Source organism: Eleutherodactylus coqui, chromosome 2, assembly GCF_035609145.1.
Source record: "Eleutherodactylus coqui strain aEleCoq1 chromosome 2, aEleCoq1.hap1, whole genome shotgun sequence".
Classification (NCBI taxonomy): Eukaryota; Metazoa; Chordata; class Amphibia; order Anura; family Eleutherodactylidae; genus Eleutherodactylus; species Eleutherodactylus coqui.
In genome coordinates, this window is record NC_089838.1 from 151,424,202 (window position 1) to 151,450,400 (window position 26,199).

The window sequence follows — 26,199 nt, forward strand, 5'->3', positions numbered from 1 at the left end:
ACGTTGGGTGCCTTGTTAGTAATATTATTTAGCGGACATCTCAAGGGATAGGATGCATGCTTCAGATTGAGAATAGAAGCGACATTTGTAATATCAGGTTCCTTCTATTTCAGCATAGAAATGAACGCAGCTCTTCTACTTCTTTGCTCCCTGCTGTTTAGCGGATGACATGGATTTGCAGGGAAACATACACAATTCCTAGAACAAGGCAATGAAGTCAGCACACACCGTAAGCAGCGACATGTTTTAACTGCATATACCACGTTTTAAGATCTGCAAGAAGCATCCGTGGACACGAATATAGTAAGAGCTTATTCTAGGACTTGTGTAGTACTAGAAAGTGATGTAGTTACATATTTAAAAATGTCCTCTACTTTTTGACAGAACTTTTAATTTTAAACACAGCAAGAGGCGAGATAATGAGAGCACAACACTGCTGGCAGTCTAAGAGGTTTATTAGAAATCAAACTTTGTGGGATCACACAGAGCTAGCTTGAAGTTAAGACTATCGAGTGCCCCATGGTCATATACTACATATCAATAAAAGGCAACATGCTGGGTGTACTTCTCGCTCTCCCCTCCAACCACCATCTTTCAAGTGCTCCTCATAAATCACTCCAATATATAAGAGTGTGTTTGGAGTAATCTGCTGGGTTTGCTTCTTCTAGCGAACATAAAATTAAACGCCTTTACATGTAAGGATTCTCAGATCTCTACCAATTAACCTTTTTTTAATTCTTTCTCCGAGTTTCACAGATATAAAAAGACATCTCTTGAAAGAAAAACGATCATTTCTACGCAACGTAAAACTGGCTGAAAGTTACAAGCAACAATGTGTTTCATGGTAAAAAGTTGGGCTCTGTGTCATCACCGTTACCGGTAGTATCACCATCGTTGATAAAATTAACTTTAATGCCCCACAAGCTGCCCCAGAAAAAGCAATGAGAGCAGCACCGCCTTCTGAAGTGTCCTCTGCTCTACTAATCAAGCTGCTTCATAATCAGTCAGTCAGCTGTTCAACAATTCAATGGACAGAGTGGAGGGCACTTCCGAGAGAAGTCCTGCCCTCATGGCACTCCATGGGGTAGAACATGGGGGAATTAAAGTTTATTTTCATCACTGCTGCTGATAGCAACAACCTTCATACAGGTATGTTTTAGCCCCGCCTTGCCCCTACATCGCACTGCCAGCAGTGTTACATTGGCAATACTGCTGACAGACTCCCTTTAATGAATGCATTGTGATGTACATATATATGACGAAAGCCCTCACTCACTGACTCGCCACTAATTCTCCAACTTCCCGATGTTGTAGAAACTTAAAATTTGGCACAAGCATTGACTATGTCATAAATAGGAAAAGTTATTGGGTCGCAACTTAATTATTCAATTCTAAGCGCAAAAGAATTAGCGTCCAAATTTTACGTACGTAATGTAATTCTCTCACTTCCTGATGTCATTTTATATAAAGGAAACGTTGCATGGTTACCTCCACGCAAAAAACCACGCAAAATGGTGAACATATTTTTTTCCTCGGTATCTCTAAAGTAACCACGACTTCATAAGATTTTCCGTGTGAACACTAGATAAACACCAGTACCAAATTAACTCGGGCAAGCAGGGTATATCAGCTAGTACTACATATATGTAATCAGAAAAAATGGCATAAGAGTGTCAACAGCTGGGGTCTCAAATCTCTGATTCTATTTTTCCCCAAGGGGTTGTTTGTGGTTGATAATCCCTGTTTGTTAGTGCGAGAACACCCTAGGCTTTAAGCAGGTACATTTCAGCCCTGTTTCCCAGCGCCTTCATAGCGCTGTCTACAGTTTTGCATCAGCAAGACTGCTGACAGACTTTAAGAATTTAAAGGGGTTTTATTATTAAAACCCTGTTATGAGTGGGGTCGAGGTATGAGCCATGTATATGACTACTGCTGGGGGAGGGTGAGATGGTGAAATTCTAGATGCAATTATACTGCAGCAGGGAGAAAGGGTGAAGTTCTGCACATGATTATACAGCAGTGGAGAGAAATGCTGAAGCTCTGGATAGGATTATATACTCATTGTCAAAAAAACAAACAAATAACAAGCAAGTTAGCAGAGTCGAATGAAACTTTATTTATGGGATTGTACATTTTTGCAGAAAACTGAACACTTGAAGAGAGGCTCTATGACCCTGTTCGGCCGCCTCTAGCTTGGATGCAAAATGTGATACGGGCGGGCATAGAGGCATACAGGATCTGTATGGGATCCTGCGGCATATCCATCCACATTTGCTGTAACTGAGCCTCCAGATCACACAAACTTGCAGACTGTTGGGGTTGGTATCCCAGATCATCCGATACATGTCCTATTTGCCACAAATCTGGTGACCGGGCAGCCACAGAAGTGTGGCAATGTCATGGAGGCATTCCTGTGACACTCTTGTTGTGTGCAGCCGAGCATTATCCTGCTGGAAAATGCCTCTTGGAAGCCACCATGAGAGGAACACATGTGGCCACAGGACGTCCTGTACATATCGCTGAGCTGTCATTGTCCAGCATACCACTACTAGGGATGACCAACTTTCATTTGCGATGGCTCCCCAGACCATCATATCATCAGTGGGAACAAGTGTGCTGCTCCACAGCAAAGACAGGTTTGAGTCACTCACCTCTAGGTCTCCAGACAGGAGCACGGCCGTCAGTACCCAAACTAAACCTGTATTTGTCACTGAAGACAACCTGGTTCCACTCCATAGCAGTCCTGTTTCATTGTTCATAACATCACTGCAAACAGAGGCGACTGTAGGTGTCAATGGCAGTACACGTAATAGGCGATGTGAAACTAAATGTCTTTTATGCAAGTGCATGAAAATGGTTCTGACAGATATAGGGACCTGTAACATTGGTGACACTGGTCTGGATGGCAGACAAAACAGTTGGAGCTGCTCGTGATTATCGGACAATCCACTCTATTGGAGTTCTGTCGGGGCATCCTAAGCCTGGTCACCTTGTGTGCATACCCGTTCCAACACCTCCTAACACTCTGGTCAGAATGGCCGAGGTGGCGGGCAATTCATCGATACAAGCATCCATCTTCTCGCATTCCAATAATGTGTCTCCTCTCAAACTGTTAACTGACGGAAATCTCTTTGATTATGTCATCGAAGCGTCTGGTGGTCAACAAGCTCTACACAAGTGGAATAACAGGTCCACTATATACAAGTAGCTGTGGAGAGCCTTTCTTTAGTGTGGAACCACTTCTATGGTCTCCGGTGGCAAAATTGTTCATCTAATCAGGCCACAACTCCAATCTGCCTTAGATGTAACTGCATGTTGAGTTTTGCAGCAAAACAGCAACTTTTTCTACGTGCTTGAGTTTTTATTTATTTTTTTTTTTTTTACAAAGATTGTGTATTATTGGCAATTCACTAAGTCAATAAAAAGCTAACAAAGTTCCTCACAAACTTTCAAAAAAGTAATCCCAGGTGTCACACCACTATGTTAAAGTAAAATTCAGGCGCTAATAGCCAACAGTAACTTATGGGCATTGGAAATTACTTGTTTTTAGCCATAGTGTGTACTATGTAAAACATGTTTGGTGGGGTTCTTTTTTTCCCCAAGGATGCACCAAGGCTCAAAACTTTAACACTGATGTACATAGATAACAGTTTAAAAAAAAAGGGTTGCTATTCTTTGACAATCCCTTTTCACTAGAAGGTTCCCTTGAAGAAAAAAAAAAGCTGCCATCATTTCTCCAGAGTGAGACACGCTTTGCAGGCAATCTCCACTCCCGCTAATTGATAAGCGTACCAAATGAGGTACTCTCTTCCATTAACCCCTTGAGTGGCACGCCCGGAAATTTTCCGGGACGAGCTCCACTGCTCATAGCAACATGGCCCGGAAGATTTCTGGGCTATGTATCACTATGGGAGCTGCAGAGCACAATGCCACAAGCTGTGACAGTGTGCTCTGCCTGCACAGACCCACACAGAGCAGAGCAAGGGCTTTGAAAAACCAGCAGAAGATATTGCCGATATGCCGGCAACCTCCTGCACTGGTTTGTTTACAGGTTGCCATAGAGACCATCGGCTTGTCAGAAGCTAGCCGATGGTCTCTGTGGCAGGGAGAGCTTGGTGCTTGGCTGTCAGAGGACAGCTAGGTACTAGCTCTTACAGCAGAGATCAGAGAAAACCTCCGATCTCTGCTGTGTTAACCCTTTACATGCTGCAGTCTATGTGACTGCAGCATGTAAAGGGCTGTTACTGCAGCATGTAAAGGGCTGTCACCATCGGACCCCCGGAATGTGATCAGGGGTCCTGATGGGTCCCTGTGGAAGTCCCCTAAAAGGGACAAAAAATTAAAAGAAAAAAAAAAAAGAAAAAAAAAAGTTAAAAAATTATAAAAAAAATAATAAAAACACTTGTCTCCCTTTACTTTGTAAAAAATCAAAAATATAATTACACATGTGGTATCCGTGCGTCGTAATGACCCAGAGAAGGAAGTTAATACATTATTTAACCACTTAATGACCCCTTTTTTCTTTTTTCCCCATTTCTTTTTTTCCTCCCCCGTTTAAAAAAAAAAACAACTTGTCTCGCAAAAAACAAGGCCTTATATGGCCATGTCAATGGAAAAATGAAAAGGTTATGGCTCTTGAGACGCAACTGCAAAATTTGTTGAAATTCAATGATTAGACCATTTTAAAAAACCTGCCCTGGTGGGCACGACAGGGTGGTAGGAAACCCGCCACTCAAGGGGTTAAAGGCAGTTTCTGACTTTTTAAATAAATGTTTGCATCTCTTAAATGTCCTGCTTCTCCAGTCACAGGCCGTTCAAAGCTCACTCGATCACTGTAGTCAATCACTGCTCTCCACGGTCATAGGTGCATGAATGGCACGTCACTGCTGAGGCTAGTGATTGGCTACTGTGGTCATGTGAACACACTCAGGTAACACTACATGCATTGGACAGCCATGAGCTCTTCTAAGCAGCTGTGAGAGGATGTAAAACTAAAGAAGTTTGAAAAAGCTATGAAGTTTCCAGCTTGCAATTTTTACAGTCCAAGATGTAGAAGATCAAAATTAAATGGGGGAGATGTTGAAGTACTTGTATGAACTAGTCAAGGATGCAAGCCAACCCCCGCACGCATTAATAGCAAACCAAAAAAACCACTTCACAGGAAAGGACCTGCATAACATTTAGTTTCCATGGCAGTTGGGGTGCCTGTAATCTCTAGATGTAATAGAACCTTACCTGCAATCTCTTTACGAAAGTGAAGATCTTTAACCCTTTCCTGCAGCTGCACGTCAATGCTGACAGTTACGCCCACTAGATGGCACAGACACAGAATTTGTGCTCTTGGTTGTTTTTACCCCCCCTAGAGGTCACAGTGAATACCAACCACAGTATCTATGTTTGGAGAGGGCGCCCTCTGTCACCTCTCTACAGGCAGATTATTATTGACAGGCAACATTTTGGTACAGAGAAAAATTGCCTTATCTGAAATTTTACTTTGCTCTAGTCCGAAGGCTGCACAGAGGGCATATGTTGTCCCCTACACTCCAATGATCAATCAACAAATTAGCATAATTAATTGCAGGCTTATAAGAAGCCGCTCATACATGTAATAGATAGGCGATGGGTGCAAATATAGTTTATTGGGTGGGTTAATGTGTGCTGCCTTTAGACTTAAAGAAAGTAAAACTTCAGGTAAGACACATTTTCTCATTCCTCTTCGTCCTCAGGCAGCACAGAAGGGATTTTTATGGCAAAAAGAAGGGAAGGTATAAATATTAAGAACTGCACTTATAATGCAGAGATGAAGAGCGGCTACAATCACAAAATTCACTTCACAAAAGCCCTTGGGACTCAAATAAAGCCAAAGGGAAGGGCATAGATGATGTATTGATGAAGCAGTGCGACTCTTGGGTACTTTCTGAAGGTTGGATCTATGGGAATACGCAGATGTGTGTTGATGCCAAATGCCGTGAAGACACCTTTTAGAGGAATGTATGTGACACAAGTTAAGAAGGGGTCCATTTAGAATTTTCTCCGTAAACACTTGTTCACATAACGCAGCTGTAAAGTGAAGCACACATTGCTCTGCTTTAGGAAATGAGAAACACACAGAAGCAAACTGGCTTTTTAGACCAAGTGGAAATTGTTCTAAGGCAACTTTTATATGGAATTCTTCCTGAAGTTGTACAATTTGAAGATCTTTTTTTTTCAGTTCAACACGAAAACCTGTTAATAATGATGTGGAGAAACTCAAAAGGCGTCATTTCCTCTCAAGGCTTGAAAAACCCGTCTACCTGATGGAATTTTTTTTCTATCAACACGAATGGAATATGTTCGTTTTTGCACCCACACAGACAGACAGCAGCAGTTCCAGCTAAAAAAAAAAATTCTTAAAGATTTGAATAAAGGTTATCTTCTGAAACAGGAACATCAGAGTGTGAACTTTCCATCTCTCAGAGAAGATAATGACTCTGAGACTCTAATGGTCCTTTGGAGATGACTTGCACTGCTGAGGGACCAGCCACCTGCCACTTAAGCTGCAAGAAGAATCTTCGAGAATGTTACTTTAGTTCTATCACTTCCTGAGGAGAACACAATCTATGCAGATAGCAGAGGAGCAGTCCTCTGATAAAAGCACAACGCACTACATGTATAACCTCTAGGTTTTCTCTTTTTCCCACCAAGAGGAAAAAAGTATTCTGCTAGTCTGTAGATGAGATAAGCGGATATTGCATGAATATATGGCAAGTCACCAGGAGGTTGTTGTAGGCACATATTGCATGGTCTGTGCTAAGTGTTCGCCTTACAGATGGTCTATGCAGGGCATATTAGAAGGACTGATAATATACAAACCACATAACCACAAGAGCAGAAACTGTATAAGGGCCAATGCCTACGGCTGGATTTCTGCCGCGGCGGAAATCGGCGGCGTTGCCACGGAGCTATTAAGTTCTACTGAACCTAAAAGCTCAATGTTCATGCTGCAGAATTCCGCAGCATGAAATAAACCGTGGCATGTTCTAAATGCCGCGGGAATACGCGCATCCAGCTTCCATTGTAGTCAATGGTATCCGGCCGTCACGCTATACTTCTGCTGTGCTACAGGGGAAGTAACGTGTAAATACGCGGCCCCACCCACCGCATCATCTAACACTGTAGGCGCGTCGCGCGCTGTACTGCGCATGCGCGACAGCCCTCCAATGTGGAAGTCGTAGGAAAGTCCCGCAGCACACCTAACACATGCACTTAAGTGCAGAGGTTCCAATCTGTGTATGCCAAGCCACCTGTGGGGTCATGAACCCAACCCCAAGTAAATGCAATGGTATCCAAGGAGGCGGCAGCATCAACGGTATAGAAATGGTAAAAAAAAGGGTTGTTTTTTTATGGAGCAATAAAACCCTTTTTTTTACCATTTCTACACCATTGATGTTGCCGCCTCCTTGGATACCATAGCCCTCCAATGTGGGACATGTACGAAGGATCCGGTGCGCTAAGTATGGGTGTTTTGGGAAAGGGGGGGGGGGGGCCGTGGCAGACTCCACTGCGATATTCCACTGGTGAAGTTCATCACGGCCGTGGGCATGAGCCCTAACACCCTATGGAAAACATCTGCTACAAGGAGACTTAGTGGTTCCCATGTTCTCAGTAAGAGAAATCAAGTAATCTTGTAGATATGATACCTTTTAATGGCTAACTAAATACATAATGTAATATAACATATAACATGATGTTATAGCGAGCTTTCTGACCCCTCAAGGTCCCTGAGGAATAATGTAACAAATCTAAAGACGTATTTACTCTAACACATGATCACATGGGAGGTCACGAACATGGTGAACCTAATTTGCACTAGATAAATACCAGAGATAGAGGGTAAAAGTGCACAGACATGTTGGGATTAATAGCATTTAGATAAATACTAGAGAGGGAGGACCATAACTCTAAATAATTATTAGTCCAGTGACAAGGGATGTGAAATCTCTTCTTCAGACCTGCAAACAAGGAAGACGGAACAATACCTCTGCAGCGCCACCTATAGGATGGCAGCATTCCTTCAAATCAATGTATGAGTTTTTGCCAAGTCTGTAAAACAATGATTGGCAACAGAACCTCATCTGGGTGCTCTCCTTGGGTAGAGACAATGCCATTACCGACCCACTCACTCCCTGGAGTCTCCACCCACACATCCCCGGGACACCCATCTTGAACTCCTTCAGACCTTTCATATTCTCCACTGATGCAAGAACCCCTGGCTGACACAGTACCAATCCCCTTTTTTTGGAGATAGATGAAAAAACCTGAAAATGACCTAACATTCCTAACCAGCCTAACCAGCCAAAAACATGCAACATTAGCTAGCCCTACAATCGCTCTCTAGACTGACTGGTTGACAACAGGAAGCAATAGCTTGTAATCTTTTGTTATATTTTAACCAGACTCAAAGCCTTATAATAGGGAACAATTGCTTATTAGGCCTCATTTCAATGGGCGGTTTTTCACTGTGTAATAAGCGTGCGATGCACGGCCGCCTGATACACAGTGAATGGAGTCAATGTAAATCAATAGACTTTCTATGCACACGCAAAAAATAAATAGCAGTGTGCTCTATTTCTCGGTGTACCATGCAGCTCGAGACCTATAATTTTGTATAGGCAGTGTATGCAAATGCTGTTCATACGCAATACATTGTGTATGGACGGCGATTCATATGCAACCCCGCTATAAAACGGAGCGGCAAATTAAAATAAAAAAGTCTCACTGCGAACGCGGGCATGTGCAGTGCACTTGCTGTCCATACGCCTTCTCTGCTAGCGGAGCCAGAATTTACAAACACTAGTAAAACTCTATGGGGAGAGCTACAGGGTTTTACCAAGTACCTGTGGACAGGAGGTCTTGAACCTGTGTCCCAATCTTTATCAAGTCCAATTGGCTGCTAACAGGGAACAATAGCATCTGTGTAACCGTCTAGCCTGAATGGCTGATAACACGAGAGCACTGTATGGATGGTCTTTAAGTGTATCAGGTTTGTGATCATGTAAGCAAGTAGGGAGTTAGCAATATGTATAGACAAGGTATGCATTGCAGATGTCCGATATAGGCTGGTTTTACCCAGCCAAGAAATTCATACAAGATTTGTGCATTGTCAGAGGCACAAATCCAGCACGACTATGAACCTAATTGTTTTGAATGGAGTCATATATAGGAGCGCTGCATGTCTTATCTTTTCGCATTCCTCGGAACACACCGCCCATTGTTTTTAATGGGACAGTAAAACACATTGCATGTGCGATACAAGGTTTCCCATTGAAAACAAACACTGTCAATCCTTCAACACTGCTGAAAGCCGCACTGGAGGATTGCTACTTTACTGAAGTGACGGAAGGCGTTTTTGCCATAAAATAGTCTCGCATCGTCGTGAAAACGCACATTGACCAGCGCGATATCGGGCAGAGTTTTGTTGCCCGATATTTGTGCTTATCCATGTGTTACCCATGTGTAGTTAGCCTCAGGAGACGGTTACTCAGTGCAGAGATAGATAAACTCCATTACTGACATGGACAATGATGGTCTGGACACACCTGTACAACTGGAATTACATTACAGTATCATGATCCCATAGTGCTGCATAGTCCATGAACGGCCAAAATACATAGGTGAAGGACGCCAGACCATGCCATCCAGAATAATGCGTAACATAAGCGTGGCCCCCAGGGAGAGGTCATGATCCTGAACATAATAAACGGTGCTATGTTTTGTCTGACCACCCTCACATACAGCCTGTATAGTGGAACATGCCTGGCAAAACAAAGATCATTCTGAAGACCTTATATATGAATGACATACAAGGAATGAGATATAATACAGAGGTCATCCAATATCCTCAAAGACCACTACCTGATGCCAGTAAGGCTTGTGAAGTCTTTGATGCCAGGGTCAGCCCAAATGGCACTGAGGCTTGAAGCAGCCAGTCAATACAGAAGCTTGTAGAAGATATCATATTGTCAAAGACATCCACCATGGCAGAACTATATGCCCCAAGTCAAGCATACCGATGTAGAAAATGTTCACTTGTATGTGATAATCCTCTGCAACGAGATAACTTATTTTAAACTACTGTTCTCTTACCTTTATGGTTCTTTTAGGCTGGGTTCATACAGGGCGGATTTGCCGCAGAAATTCCGTCCGGAATTTCGCCGCAGCAAATGAGCCTGCGGCCACTAATCCCAGGTTTAGCCAGCCATGTGGACGAGATTTCTCAGCGGCTGGGGAGTGACATTTCTGTGCGGACAAATTGTGGCCGTCTGCATAGGATTGCGTTTTCTAATGCAATCCTATGGCAGCTTCCACGAGCGGAAATTCTGTGGGAAATCCCGCCACTGAATTTCCGCCCGTGTGCAGGGGGCCTATGCCAAGTAGCAAGACACTACATGAATGAATAAGTATATCTGTTTCAAACAATACAGTTCTGGCATTGTAAATTTGATGTTAATAAGGGTATATGCACATGGATAATATGTCTGTCCAATTTTCAGAAAAATTTAAAAAAACTGCAGCATGTTCTATTCTGGTTCAATTTTTGGACAAGAACTGCACATGTCAACGTGTGATCTCCTGCACATCAAACAGGTTGTCCGAGTGCTGTCTGATGAGTTGTCCCCGAAAATCTTAGGAACGACCTTTATATCGTCCATGTGTATCTGTCTCAAGAGTGACTGTGGAGAGGATTCTTGCATCCAACAAGCAGCAGTACACTGCATTGTTTTACACTATTTAGCTGTACTGTAACTAAATACAATGCAGTCGCATACAAATGAAAACCAAGAAATTTACCTGCATTGAAACACCGTCTACTGTTGCTACTGTTGCAACACGATCACGAAAGGTCACAATGACTGACGCTGCCCCAAAAAAGCCACTTATGAATGCTCGAATGTCCTTTCTTCCAAAGACCTGTGCCATCATCTAAAATGAGAAGGTATTACATGCTTATGATTTACTATTCAGAGATTTAGGACAACAAAACATTTTATTGACAGCTCATATTAGGTCACTCTCCCACATCGGTATTTTAGTCACTATTTCCCATTAGCATTTGTAAGCCAAAACCAGGCATAGAACAGAGAAAAACTATGGAGGAAAGATTAAGGGCCCTTTTACATGAAAAATCATCATTCAGTTAATAGCTGGATTGTACGAAACTGAGCGATATTCATTAAGTGTAAAGACGACCAACAGTTCGTTCGCTTATCATTCATTTCAGGCAGGCAGAAAAACCCGATGATAATCAGCCCATATAACATGCAGTCCATCTCTACGGCTGGAAGAAAGACATGCTCCACCTCCAGTCAGTCAGTGATTACTAGCCAGTATTAAGAAATTATAGTAGCAGTATTTCTAGTGATGCAATGCGCCACACAGCTGTGCTACATGGTACATCCATCCTGACCCCACACGTTACACGCACAGCTCTACTACATCCATCCTGACCCCACACGTTACACGCACAGGCTCTACTACATCCATCCTGACCCCACGTTACACGCACATGACTACATCCCTCCTGACCCCACACGTTACACGCACAGGCTCTACTACATCCCTCCTGACCCCACACGTTACACGCACAGGCTCTACTACATCCCTCCTGACCCCACACGTTACACGCACAGGCTCTACTACATCCATCCTGACCCCACACGTTACACGCACAGGCTCTACTACATCCATCCTGACCCCACACGTTACACGCACAGGCTCTACTACATCCATCCTGACCCCACACGTTACACGCACAGGCTCTACTACATCCATCCTGACCCCACACATTACACGCACAGCGCTACTACATCCATCCTGCCCCACACATTACACGCACAGTTCTACTACATCCATCCTGACCCCACACACACAGCCCTACTACATCCATCTTGATTCCCACACATTACACACACCACTGTAGTACATCCATCTTGATTCCCAAACATTACACATAAAGCACATTACACACACAGCTCTACTACATGCTACACACAGCTGTAGTACATCCATCTTGATTCCCACACAATACACACAGCTCTACTACATCCATCCTGCCCCCATACATTACACACACAGCTCTACTACACCCATCCAAACTCCACACATCACATTACACACACAGCTCTAATAACGGCACAGTTGTATTCTCATTTTGTTATTTTTGTCCTCCCCTTTTCAAGAATACTAACTGTGTTGTTCTTCTGTCAGTCAGGCTCTGTGTTTTATATATGTTGTAGGACCTTCGATTACATCACCAGGGGTGGAGTATGAAAAGCACTCACATACTAACTGACAAGTGGCCGTTAGTAGTTTGATTACGCCTATGTGAAAGCGCAAGACTGATGAACTTCTGGTTCAGTTTGCCCATTTAGTAAAGGCTGATTCCTATGAACAATGTGCAGCTGGAAATTTTGTTTTCTTTTGCACTGCTCAAAGCACTCGGAAAAAGGTTGCACCAAGCAAGAGTGGGAGAATAAGGAGGTGATGCAATTTTTCATCATAAATTGCTTAACACTGTGTAGCGCTGTGTAGACATGTGTTGTCATGCAATTTATCACAAAAATAAAATGTGGAATGTTAATGTACAAGAATATATATATTTTTTTTTATAACTTTTAGTACACATGACTACTAATAAAGCAAACAAGAAAAATTCTGTAAGAAAAAACACTGTTCATTAAGTGCAATAGTATTGATAAACCTTCCGGCCTTTCCTTGGGAATAGGTTTATCGTCATCAATTGTGACATCACTGAACCATTAACCCTGCACTGTGACATTGCCGAGTCTTATCTCTGTACTTTATCATTATGTGCATTATCCGCATACTGTGACAACACTTTGTGCCTATTATCATAATAGATACATAATCTACATTATGCCTTTAGGATTCATGTCCCATTCATCTAAACGGCTGCACGATTGCCAACGTCACCGCTAAGTTGTTAGCGCTCGAGCAGAGCATTTAGACAGGCAGATCCTCACTGGCTTCTCACTCAGTGCATCACATTCTATGTGAACCACTGAGCGTGGAGGGTTTACATTCAGGGAGAAGTCCGCAATCCAGCGATGATTTTCATGGTGGCCACCATAACATATGACAACAATTGTGCACTGCACATGACAGCGGATCTCACACGGGCCATCATGCGCACAGACTTGTTTTGTTTTTGTTAATTCCACACTCTGTCTCATAGCGGTGTTACATAATAAACATCACACATACACAATGAATTGTGTATGTACAGTGTTTAATTGTTACCATGCGGCGGCTGCCGGGGGCGCTGGTGGCTGGTCTGCAGGGTGCACGCGCTCGTGGGTCTGGGCCGCGACATGCGCGCCTGTGAGTGCAGCTTTATACACGAGCCCATGGTTATGGGATTCTGCTGGAAAGTAGTCGCCTGCCTCTCTCCGCCCCTGGGCGGAGGCTGCTGTTTAGAAGGCTGGCAGTGAGGTCCAGTGAGGACAGACTGCCTCTGTCAGTCTCCTGTTTGTAAGCTTTTGCTTTATCCGCCAGGTTATCCCATCTGCCTCGGTCTGCGTGTATTTCCTGTTGGTTGTATCATCTGCCCATCCTGTCGGTATTCTACCCTGTTCCATCTTGGTACGCCAGTCCCCCCTCTCGGTCCCTAGTGAGTGCAGGGATCGCCGCCCAGTTGCCCGCCTGGGGTTAGCCAGGAGTGGAGGCAAGTAGGCAGGGACAGGGGTTGCGGGTAAGTTCTAGGGCAACCCAGGCAAGCGTATCATTGGGTAGGATACCGTAACATAATAACTGGCCCTTAAAATTACCCTGTGTTTTTTTGTTTGCTCTCACAAGCAAGTTTTTTGTTTTTCAGCAGGCATGCAGACTATATTTCCAGATGCGGTCCAGATCCCTCAGCTCAGAGTCCCAGAAGGTGGGATTGATTATGTCCCTACTGCTAGGTGCCCCCCAGACATGGGCCTACTCCTTACCCGAGAGTTCGGCTTGCCTGCGGTCTGTTGATTCATTTTTTCATGGAACTAAGAGGTATTTTTGATGAGCCAGACCGGGCAAGGTTAGCAGTGTCTCACCTCATGGCTTTGTGTCAAGGGCAGCAGTGTGCTGAAGACTAGAGATGAGCGAGCATACTCGCCAAGGACAATTGCTTGAGCGAGCATTGTCCTTAGCAAGTACCTGCCCACTCGAAAGAAAAGGTTTGGGTGCCGGCGCAGGTGAGCGGTGAGTTGCGGGAGTGAGCAGGGGGGAGAGAGGAAGAGAGAGATCTTCCCTCCGTTCCCCCCCTGCTCTCCCCCACCGCTCCCCGCCGGCACCCGAACCTTTTCTTCCAAGCGGGCAGGTACTAGTTAAGGACAATGCTCGCCCGAGTAATTGTCCTTAGCAAGTATGCTTGCTCATCTCTACTGAAGACTATTGCTCTAAGTTTAGACAGTATGCCGGTGAAACCTCCTGGAACGAAGGTGCCCTCAAAGATGTTTTTGTTGGGTCTTTCTGATGCGGTCAAGGATCTAATTATTTCCCATCCCGCTCCCGCAACACAAATGAGGCGATGGAATTGGCAATAAAGGCTGACAGGTGACTGAGATCTAGAGAAAAGGAACATCAGGCCTGTAAAACTAGGGAGTCCTGCAGACCCGCTCCCACTTCTCCCATGCCAAATCCTAGGATCGAGCCTATGGAAGTGGACCAGCTAAGTCCCGGGGAACGGCAACGGTTCCGGATGACTCACCGTCTTTGCCTCTGCTGTGGGGAAGCCGGACATCGGGTAGCAACCTGTCCACAGAAGCAACGGCAACATCAATCTGAACCGTCGGAAAGACTACAGATCCTAGGCGATTGTCGGGAGGATCGCCTAGGATCACAGGTATTCCCTAAGTTGTTGGTGCCTTGTCAGGTTGGCTTCCGGAATTTTATTCGGTCCGGTCAAGCCTTTATTGATTTGGGTACTGCCGGCAATCTGATTAATTTAAATTTTGGCAGACCTCTGATGACCGAACTTTCCATGCTGAAGCCCCCCATACGCTTAATCAGTATTGATTCGACCCCTCTCTCCGCAGGTGTTGTCCAATGGAGGACTCCCATTCTACAGTTCACTGTGGGTGCTCTCCATTCTGAGAATCTGTCTTTCCAAGATGTGGTTGTGGTACTTGGTATGCCGTGGTTGGCACTGCACAACCCCCAATTAGATTGGTCCACCCGGGAATTGACACATTTGGGGTCGTCCTGTCATAATCACTTAACTACTATAGCCGTGTGCTCAGCAGATACCGTACTAGTCCCGGAGTATTTGTCGGATTTTGAGGACGTATTCTCCAAAAAACTGTCTGAGACTTTGTCTCCCCATAGGGAGTGGGACTGTGGTATTGATCTGATTCCCGACAGTCCCATCCCTAAGGCAGCCATTTTCATTTTGCCGGGCCGTGAGCACGAAGCCCCTAAGTCCTATATCTCAGAGTCTCTGGCCAAGCGACATATCCGGCTGTCCAGGTCCCCTGCCGGGGCAGGTCTCTTCTTTGTTAAGAAGGATGGGACATTGAGGCCTTGTGTGGATTGTCGGGCTTTGAATAAATTCACAGTGAAGAACCAGTGCTCCTTCGCCCTGATTCCGGATTTGTTGAATCAGGTGGTAGGGGCCCACTGGTTTTCCAAACAGGACTTAAGTGGGGCTCACAATTTAATTCGCATTCGAGAGGGAGATGAATGGAAGACCGCGTTCAACACCCCGTTAGGACATTTTGAATGTCTGGTCATGCCCTTCGGACTCTGTAATGCCCACGCTGTGTTCCAGGGTTTTATGAACGGTCTTCCACGACTTCCTGAGGGTATTTCTGGTCATATATCTTGATGACATTCTGGTGTATTCTCCAGGCTGGAATTCACATGTGCGGCAGCTGAGGTTGGTTCTAACCCATTTGCGTGAGTATCAACTTTTTGTTAAGTTGGAGAAATGTACATTTAGTACTAAACAAGTATTTTTCCTGGGTTATGTGGTCTCACCCACAGAGATTCGGTTGGAGTCTGATAAAGTAGCAGCAATCTCCCACTGGGTCAGACCAGACAACCTTAAGGCTCAGTGGTTTTTGGGTTTCGCAAACTTTTATCGTAAATTCATTAAGAATTACTCGGTTATCGCTCAACCCTTGACCGATCTGACTAAGAAGGGGGCTGACTTGGTAAAATGGTCGCCTGCAGCCCTAGAGGCTATCCAATGGATAGCGCCGATCGCAAACAAGTAAATAAAAGTGCAAAAAAAGTTACATATTCAGCTGCCCTGATGGATCGGATCCATCGGAGCAGCTGAAATTACTCACCCGGGTCCGGCACGCGTCTCCCCGCTCTCCCGATGCTCCGGTCCCCGTAGCCGTCCTGCTGCGCATGCGCGCCAGGCGGCATTACGTAAGTCGCATGTGCAGAAGGCCCGGCGGCGCGGGAAATTTAAAATCTCCTGGCTCCCGGCTCCTGTAGGTAGCCGGGAGGCAGGAGAGGTCAGCAGGAACCGCGATCGCCGTTATACAATGGATAACGGCGGTCGTGGAAAAGTGCAAAAAAGTTTAAAAAAAAAGAAAAGCTTCACCTCCCCTCATGGATCGGATCCATGAGGGGAGGTGAAAATACTCACCCCCCTTCCTCCATGTCCTCCGGCCGGTCTCCGGACCCCCCGCTGGCTTCTGCGATGTGCCGATGTGGCGCGCATGCGCAGAAGGCTGGCGAGCCCGGCAAATTCAAAATCTCCCTGCACCCGGCTGTCACAGTTAGCCGAGTGCAGAGAGACATGACTGGGGACCGCTGTATGCGGTTTCCAGTCATATGATCACCGTTATCCATCGGATAACGATGATCATACTAAGTTAAAAAGTAAAAAAAAAAAAGTTAAAAGTTTATAAAGTTAAAGTTTCATCTCCCCTTACGGATCATATCCGTAAGGGGGGGATGACATTACGTACCCAAGGTGCCCGGATTTGTTCCCTGATGGGATGTTCATCCGCGGACCTTACCCCAGCTTCTGCGCATGCACCCGTCAGCATGATGGCGGACGCATGCGCAAAAGTGAAATATTGCCCAAGAAATTTAAAATCTCCCTGCTGCTGGCTACCAAAGGTAGCCAAGAGCCTGGAGATGTCACAGGGAGCCGCGGTATGCGGTTACTGGTGGGTCATTCCGTGTCAGTTCAACCAACGCTCCCGGTCGACCATCTCAGATTTCAATGAAACTTTGCACAAAGATAGACCCTGACCCTAAACTAAGATAGCCAGAATATTAGGCTTCAAAGTGCTTTGGTTCACGAGCTACAGGTCTTAATCTAGGGGGTTGTCATGTGATTACAGCGGGCAACCTGAAAAAAGTGGCGATTTCAATCCATTGCCAAGCCAGTTCCAATGACTCTAGAGCAATGAAACTTCACACACTAGGAGAACTTTTGGTGCTGAATCCAGCTAAGCTACTCAGACTGCCACTCTTATCATCATTCTGCCACCATTGCATGTCAAAGTAGCTGAAAAATTCTATCGCGCAAAATAAAACTCATAATCAATGCAATCCAACTCAGCTATGAATTTATCAATGTGTACTCCATAGAAATGTTTCTCATTATTCACATTATGGACCCAAAAGGATGCATAGCTCTTAAAGGAGATGTCCCGCGCCGAAACGGGTTTTTTTTTTTTTTAACCCCCCCCCCGTTCGGCGCGAGACAACCCCGATGCAGGGGTTAAAAAAACCACCCGCACAGCGCTTACCTGAATCCCGGCGGTCCGGCGTCTTCATACTCACCTGCTGAAGATGGCCGCCGGGATCTTCTACCTTCGTGGACCGCAGCTCTTCTGTGCGGTCCACTGCCGATTCCAGCCTCCTGATTGGCTGGAATCGACACGTGACGGGGCGGAGCTACACGGAGCCGCTCTCTGGCACGAGCGGCTCCATAGAAGACTGCTGAAGACCCGGACTGCGCAAGCGCGGCTAATTTGGCCATCGGAGGCCAAAAATTAGTCGGCTCCATGGAGACGAGGACGCTAGCAACGGAGCAGGTAAGTATAAAACTTTTTATAACTTCTGTATGGCTCATAATTAATGCACAATGTATATTACAAAGTGCATTATTATGGCCATACAGAAGTGTATAGACCCACTTGCTGCCTCGGGACAACCCCTTTAAGATACAATGAGTCAAAAATGGGAAAAAACACTTTTTTGCTAATTTTTCCCTTTTTCAAAGGCAAAAATCGGAATGTACTCCATTTTTATTTTTTTTCATTTTTGTTCCATTTGGAAGAGATTTTTTTGCTCTACAAGATTCGATGTTTTTCATTTTGTTCCCAGACCTTCTAGATGGGAAAATATCAATGTCAGTGAAAGTCCTATGCACTCGCGGAGGTCAAATAATAAAATAAGTGTAAGTTTTGCATGGATGTATAATTAGTTTAGAAATCATGAGAAGGTAAATTCTTTTTGGAATGAGACAACTTTTTGTGCTCAAGAAACTTATGTGATCAAAAATTGCATGGCGAGTTCAGGTGAGCCACAAGCTTTGGCCTAAGATGGTCAGAATATCATTGAGTGTTGCATAATGCTTGTGGTATATTACAGTGATCACTGGGCTTATTTAGCACTCTATCCATATTGAATACTAAGATTATCTAAGGCTATCATTTGTGTAATAAATAACAGTCGCCGAGAGCATGGAGCAGAGACCGGTGGCCTCGTTGAGCAGTCCCCAGTCACGTGATAAAGCAGCGATCTAACATTAGGCCGGTCACACATGACCGGAGAGGAATTACGGGTTCTGCATGCGCTTGATCAGCGGTAATCCACGGATCAATCGCATGTATTGGATTACACAATTCCCCCCAATTAGTGGGTCGGAATTACGTAATCCACTCGCAGAAACAGAACACGGCATGCTATATTTTACCACGGATATCCGCGACCTAGAGCCCATTGTGCTCTATGACCGCGGATGTATACCCGCAGCCCATGTGCAAATACATTGTGAACGGGCTGCGGGTACCCGGGTCATCTCTAAGCGACGGCGTGGGAAATAAAAACAAACAACGGTGTACTGCGCATGACCGCCTGTGTGAGTAGACAGTTATGCGCAGTACATTGCGCGGCCGTACGCAGGGTCACGGCCGGCTCACAGCTGGAATCCGCTGCGGGCCTCCACAAGCGGATTCCACCTACGGCCGTGTGAGCCCGGCATTATTCAGACCGCTACCTGTAATCCGTAATTTACAAGAAGCCCCTGGAACGCTTGCCTTCATGCAGTTCCAGGAGCAGCTTGTTGAGCGCCTTCTGTGCGAGACCGCCGCACTGCAGCAAGAATACAAAGCTTCACAGAGCGCCACTTTTTACACCCCATACCTGCCGCTGAGGTTACGAAATACCCCCAAAAAGCATGAGAGGAGGGGGGATACACGTTTTTTTTGCCCCATGTATCCAACCCAACCAGCCTCCGTAATTACCCCTGTCTTCGGACATAAAACGCAGTTTATATAATTACTTTTATCTAATATTTAGGGAATGCCAAAAAAATGGGGGGTGGGGGGGATTATTTTTAGGAAGTCAATTTTTTTTCCGTATAAGTGGGCAATGGGGCCTGGAATTTATTCAGTTCTGCCCTGAAATCCAGCGGGCATTCCCTCCATTATGGGCCTAGCCATGTGTCCTGTAAGTAGATTAGGGCCACAATGGATTTGTGGGGGTTCTCTATCGTTTTGGCCGCTCAATGGCTCTACAAGTGGGCAATGGGGCCTGGAATTTATTCCGTTGTACCCTGAAATCCAACGGGTGCTCCTTCCATTATAGGCCTAGCCATGTTTTCTTTAAGTAGATTAGGGCCACAATGGGTATGTTTCTGAACACAGGACAAACGGGGGTATCCATTTTGGGGTGAACGTCTTCATTCCTATGTACACTGGACAAAAAAAACTGTTTTTAAATTGACACAATTGCCAAAAAAATGAAAATCCTAATTTTTTCCTTCTGCTTGGCTTAGATTCATTCAAAAACTGTGAAGTCAAAAAAGTCATCGTACCCCTAGATAAATTCGTTAAGGGGTCTACTTTTCAAAATGGGGTCACTTGTGGGGGTTCTCCATCGTTTTGGTCACTCAATGGCTCTACAAGTGTGCAATAGGGCCTAAATCTCCTTCAAGCAAAATTTCTGTTCCGAAAGCCACCGGTTGCTCCTTTCAATTTGGGCCCCATTGTGCATACAGACGTAAGATTAGGGCCACAATGGGTATGTTTCTGAGCACCGGAGAAACAGGGGTATCCATTCTGGGGTGCAAATCCTCATTTTCATGTGTACTATAGAAAAAATTCCTGTCTTTAAAATGACATATTTGCAAAAATATGAAATTTTAGTTTTTCTCTTGTAAATTGCATTGACTCCTAAAAAAAAACTGTGGAGTTAAAACACTCATGACCCCCCTCAGTGAATACGTTAAGGGGTGTAGTTTTTAAAATGGGGTCATTTGTGGGGGTATCATTTTGACTCCTATGAACCTTTCCAATCTTGGCTTGGTGTAGGAAAACAAAGTGTTCCTCAAAATGCTGAAAAGTAATGTTAAATTTGTACGTCTCCTAAATGGTTTAAAAAAAATGAAAGTTTTTCCAATGTGCGCCCCAAAATAAAGTAAACGGATGGAAATATATATCTTAGCAAAAATTTCTATATTATGTTCGCACATATTTGAGATATTGCAGTTGGAAATGTGAAAAAAAATGACGATTTTTTCAAAATTTTCCCAATTTTGGCGCTTTTAATAAATAAACACAAATTCTATCTGTCTTTTTTTTCCGCCTAAATGAAGTACAACATGTGGCAAAAAAACAATGTCAGAATCGCTTGGATATGCAAAACCTTTCTGGTGTTTTTCCATGCTAAATTGACACGTGTCAGATTTGCAAAATTTGGCCTGATCATTAAGGCGCAAACAGGCTTGGTCACTAAGGGATTACATTTTCTGCTCCGTCGCTTAGCAATGTTTCGTATTACCGCTGTACATACACAGTGTGATTACATATGTACAGCTTTACATGCTCACAGAAAATAGGGCTCTATCGCGCGTAATATGCGGTAAAATAGAATATGCTGCTCTTTTACGCACGTATTAGACACAATGAATATACGCAAGAGTGAATGGATCAATGAAAATCAATGCAATTTCATTGATTCCATTCACCGCATATTATGCGCGCATAGATCGCACACGTAATATGCCGTTAAATTTCACGCATGTACGCCTGCCATGTTACATGGGGAGGAACTGCTGCAGTGAGAAATTCCACAGCAAAATCTGCAGCATTTCCATAAGAGTCAAAATCTGCACCATTGATGCAAATACGGAGTCAAAAATCACCTATGCATCCACAACAGATTTAGGCAGATAGTGTTCCCCTCCCAATTTTTCGCCTGACCAGCTGCGCTCACTATAGGCCACCGGGGGCCAAGCTGCTCTGATAGCACAAAGAATTGGGAGGTGAGGAGCGCTGTATCTGACGGCTGCAGATACATGGTCGATTTTGAGTCCAAATCTGTTCCAATAGTGATTTTAATTCTGTGTTGAATGTGAAAACAGATGGAAAATCTATTGGATGGAAAACCCCACAGCAAATTCCGCATCAAAAACCCAATAAGGAACCGCACCATTTGTATGGATTTTAACTGAAAATCAGCTGTGGATCCAAAGCGGACCCCGCCTGCGCTCCCCCTCCCAATACACACCACCGCCGGTGTTCCTGTGATCCCACTTCCGCATCACATGACCAGCAGCTGTCTGCTCTGCATACAGCATCGCACAGTTATAGGAGATTAGAGGAGCGCAGCGCAGGCTAAAATCAACCGCGGAGCCGAGGGGGCATTTTATGCGGAACACTGTGCTGCAGTATTACATGTGATCTTACCCTTAAGAAGGTATCTGAGGACTGGTGCAGATCCAGGCAAGTAGATTGTTAGCCTCTTTGGTACCAGAAATCCAAGACTTCTTACAAGAATGTTTTGACAGAGGGCGCAGTCCCAGGTCTACAAGAGTGCAGAATTCAGATAGCTCTGCTTTTCATTAAATCCAGCTTTCTCAAAATCAGCAGGTCAAGAGATTTGTATAGGCCATCTCTAGACTCAGAGCGAAAGTGCTCAAGCCCTAAGCCCAGCGGGATATTTCCGTAGTGAATAACCCCCCAAACAGTTTAGGTCATTTAGGACAATGTTTGTTCTGCAGGAAAAGGACATTACAGCTTTGGACCAGCAGAGCTCATTCTACTTCAAAAGGCTGCAACTTTGGTTCCATCAGTGCTACCGGTAACCCCTTAATACTGCATGACATACATTTAAGGTCTGTGGTTTGCATGGAGGGGGATTGGGAAGGCGTGTGTGGGGGGGGGGGGAGGAATTCTGCTTCATAAAATGCGAGGGTGCCGTTCGATTACAATGGCAGCCAGCTGTCTTCTGAAAGCCCCAAGGGCTGCCATTGCAGATTGCCTATAGAGCCGTGTCTGTGGCTTGGCTTGATAGATTATACCGAAATCTGACAGGCAATATAATACAATATTAATTCGCAAGTTCATGTCCACTATGGTGACTAATTTTTTTAAAAAGTAAGTTTAAAAAAAGTTTTATTGAAAAAATAAAAAAGCTAATAAAGACACCTTTAGCCATATTTACGATAAAAAGAAAAAATCTAACTAAACTCAAACCTATCGCTGCATACATGATATAAGAATCCACCAAAGTAATGCGTTATTTACTGCACATGGTAGACATCGTCAGAAAAAAAAACACACCAAAATTGCGCCATTTTGGTCACCCCGTCTCCAAGAACAAAAAACCTAATAAGTGATAAAAAAGCCATATGTACTCCAAAATAGTATCAATAGAAACTGCAAGACATCGAGCAAAAAAACGAGCACTCGCACAACAATGTGGACCGAAAAATAAAGTTATGGCGGTAGAAAATTGCATTTTTTTTCCAGATATTCTATATTTTAAAAGTAGTACAGCAAAAAAACTATAAATTTACTTTCGGAGTAATTGTACTGACCCACAGAAAAAAGCCATCATGTAATTTTTGTTACAGTGTGTACACCGTAGAAACAACCCCCTCCAAAGATGGTGGAATTTTTTTTTTTTTTTTATTTCAATCCACTTAGAATTTACATTTTTTTCAGTACATTAAAATGGTACATTACATAGTACCAGTGAAAAATACAACTTGCTTCGCAAAAAAGCCCACAGACAGCTACATCGATCGATAAATAAAAGTATACATTTTTTTAGAAGTGGAGAGGAAAACTGAAAATGAAAGAAAGAGCCATGTCCTTAAGGGGTTAAAAACACATCAAAAGGATACTAATAGCACTTACAGAATAGGAGCTACAGTCATTTGAAGTGATCAACTCTTCTACACCTTGACCAGTAAAGGGGAAATAATTTAGGCCCCGTGCATAACTGCGTCGGGGCTTCGTTTGGTCTTTCAGTCTCTCTGCTCCAGCAGGCAGGTACATTTCAGGCAGATATGCAAATGCTTAGAGTTGTAGTGTAATTAGATGAATAGTCTTACCACCCATGGCCCATAAAAAGGCTCTAAAGGGCTTTTTACAAGCAAAGATAATCGCTTAAATGGCATAACAACCTGCTGAAGTTTTTGTGTAAAATTACACCTGCAGTTAATTGCTTTATTCATCAGTTTTCCTTTAGTTGTTTGCTCAGCTGGGCGTGTGTTTAGGTGATTGTTCTAGCATAAACACTTTGCCCAGCTGAGCAAACATCTGGCAGCACATTCCATTGTTCTCCTTGTAGCTAAGTAAACATTGTACTCATTGAATATGCAAAGTAAAACAAAAAGTCAGCCTGCATTATGCAAAAGACTGAACCAAATGCATTTAGACAGAATAAATTAATTTGGTTTCTCAGCGTCTGAATGACGAATTTTATGTGGGCTATAAATCTATCATCAAACAAAGTGCACGACTACCGCGTTTACATGTAACGATTATCACACACTTTCGGACGTTTTAATAAACTTCAAGCAAACATCGTTGCATGTAAGAAGGCCTTAGGTCGCCTGCAGACGGCCGGTTTGGATCCCGCTGAGAGAATTCTCGCAGCGGGACCCGGCCCGAGCCCCTGCAGGGACAAGCACGGCACTCTCCTCTCTCGCGGCTTCGGCTCTTTGATGTGCCGGCATGCGCAGAGTGGAGCAAGCGGCCGGGGAGTGACATTTCTGTGCGGGGCTCTGCAAGCCCCGCACAGAAATAGAGCATGCCGCAATTTGTTTTCTGCGCGTGATTTCACACAGACAAAACGGGGCAGTTTGCCTAGGATTGCGTTTTCTAACACAATCCTATGGCAGCTTCCACGGGAAATCCCGCCACGGAATTTCCGCCCATGTGCAGGGGGCCTTAAGAGGCTACTTGTGTGTAATGGACCTCTTTTTCTACTTGTGTGAAGCTTGTTGACCACTAGACACCTCCACAATACAATTAGAGAGATTTTGCCCACTTAACAGAGTTTAAGAAGGGGCACATTATTGGAATGCGAGAAGCTGGATGGTCATATCGACAAATTGCCCATCACCTGGGCTGTTCTGACCAGACTGTTAAGAGGTATTGGAACTAGTAGATGCGCAAGGCGGCCTAGCTCAGAACTCCCTCAACAGTAGGGAGGATTGTCTGATCGTCTGACAAGCACAAACAGCTCTCTTTTGTTGTCCGCCATCCAGAGACCGGTGGCACCATTATTACAGGCCCGTGTCTGTTGGAAACATTTCCAGGCACCTAACTGAAGGAAATCTGTGATCTCACAATGCCCATTATATGTGCTACTTTTGACACCCACAGTTGTCCGTTTGCAGTGGTGTCGTGAACGACGAAACTGGACTGCTACAGAGTGGAACCAGGTTGTCTTCTGTGATGAATCCAAGGTTAGTTTGGGCACTGACGAACGCAGTGTTCATGTCTGGAGACCTATGGATCAACACTTCCATTCTCCTTCTACAACATTGCCACACTTCTAAGGCCTGCCCGGTATATAGAAAATACATGGGACTATCTGATGTACCAATTTCGACAGCTTAGGAGTTTGCATGATCTAGAGACTCAGTTACAGCAAATGTGGACTGATATGCTGCATGATTCCATACAGAATCTGTATGCCTCCATGCCCGCCTGTATCACATATTGTATCCAAGTTGACTGGCGAGAAAAAAATCTTTATGCGTGCAAATTGAGAATAGAGAGGCGATCAAGTTCTTTTAGATGCTTGAAAAAGGTGTCTAGAGCGCCAAAACGCGTTGCATATTTTATTGGCTTTTGTCTGTTGTATGAAGCATTAGACTTCTGTCTGCTGCAATTTTTAAAAAATTGGATTAAAATACCCTTTATGTACAACCTATGGATTATCTAACCTTGACTAGATCTGAAAGAGCTTGATCGCCTCTCCATTCCCAATTTAAGGGCAGAAGGATTTTTTCTCGGCATACATTTTAGGACATCTCCGGGTTGCCGCTCTCCAAGTCCTTTGGATCACATGCGGGATTGAAGAAGAAATACACCTAAGCTTGCTGTGCACAGGGTGCTAGCGGTAGGCTTCTGTCTAACACAGGAGGCCCCGGTGGGCACCAGGTGAGTCCAATCTTCAGTTTTAGCCATGTCGGCTTTTTATATTCTGTATATACTTCCGTATTGCTTTAAAGGGGTTGTCTCGCGGCAAACCTCAAAATTTTACCTTACCCCATTCCCCCTGTCACCCCCCTGGCATAAAATAGCAAAGTAAAGCGTTTTTTAAGCCGCTTGCTACTTACCGATCCGACGAAATAAGGACTTTAAAAAAATCTTCTCCCAAGATGGCCGCCGGTCCTTTCCCAGGGATGCACTGCGGTTTTCTCCCATGGTGCACTGCGGGTCTTCTCCCATGGTGCACCATGGGCTCTGTGCGTTCCATTGCCGATTCCAGCCTCCTGATTGGCTGGAATCGGCACACGTGACAGGGCGGAGCTACGCGATGTTGCGTAGAAGGGGGCGGAGCCAGAACGCCGCTCGTACCTGGACCGAGCAGAAGGGGAGAAGACCACACAGCGCAAGCGCGTCTAATAAAGCAAGAAGACATCAGAATTAGACGGATCCATGGCGACGGGGACGCTAGCAACGGAGCAGGTAAGTGAATAACTTCTGTATGGCTCATATTTAA

General features: G+C 44.6%; 1 protein-coding gene across 2 annotated transcripts in view; it reads right to left on the minus strand.

Annotated features, from left to right (window-relative positions):
* Positions 1 to 26,199, minus strand: part of LOC136611848 (C-C chemokine receptor type 8-like) — a 162,032-nt gene that overhangs the window by 129,939 nt on the left and 5,894 nt on the right. The window contains exons 1-2 of one of the 2 annotated variants that reach the window (XM_066591772.1): positions 21,921 to 22,038; positions 10,831 to 10,962 (exon numbers count right to left, since the gene is read on the minus strand). In XM_066591772.1, coding sequence (XP_066447869.1) covers positions 10,831 to 10,962 — 132 coding nt within the window. In that variant the 5' untranslated portion in view covers positions 21,921 to 22,038. Of the gene's footprint in view, positions 1 to 10,830; positions 10,963 to 21,920; positions 22,039 to 26,199 lie in introns of those variants that run through there. The other variant, XM_066591771.1, reaches the window with a different exon arrangement.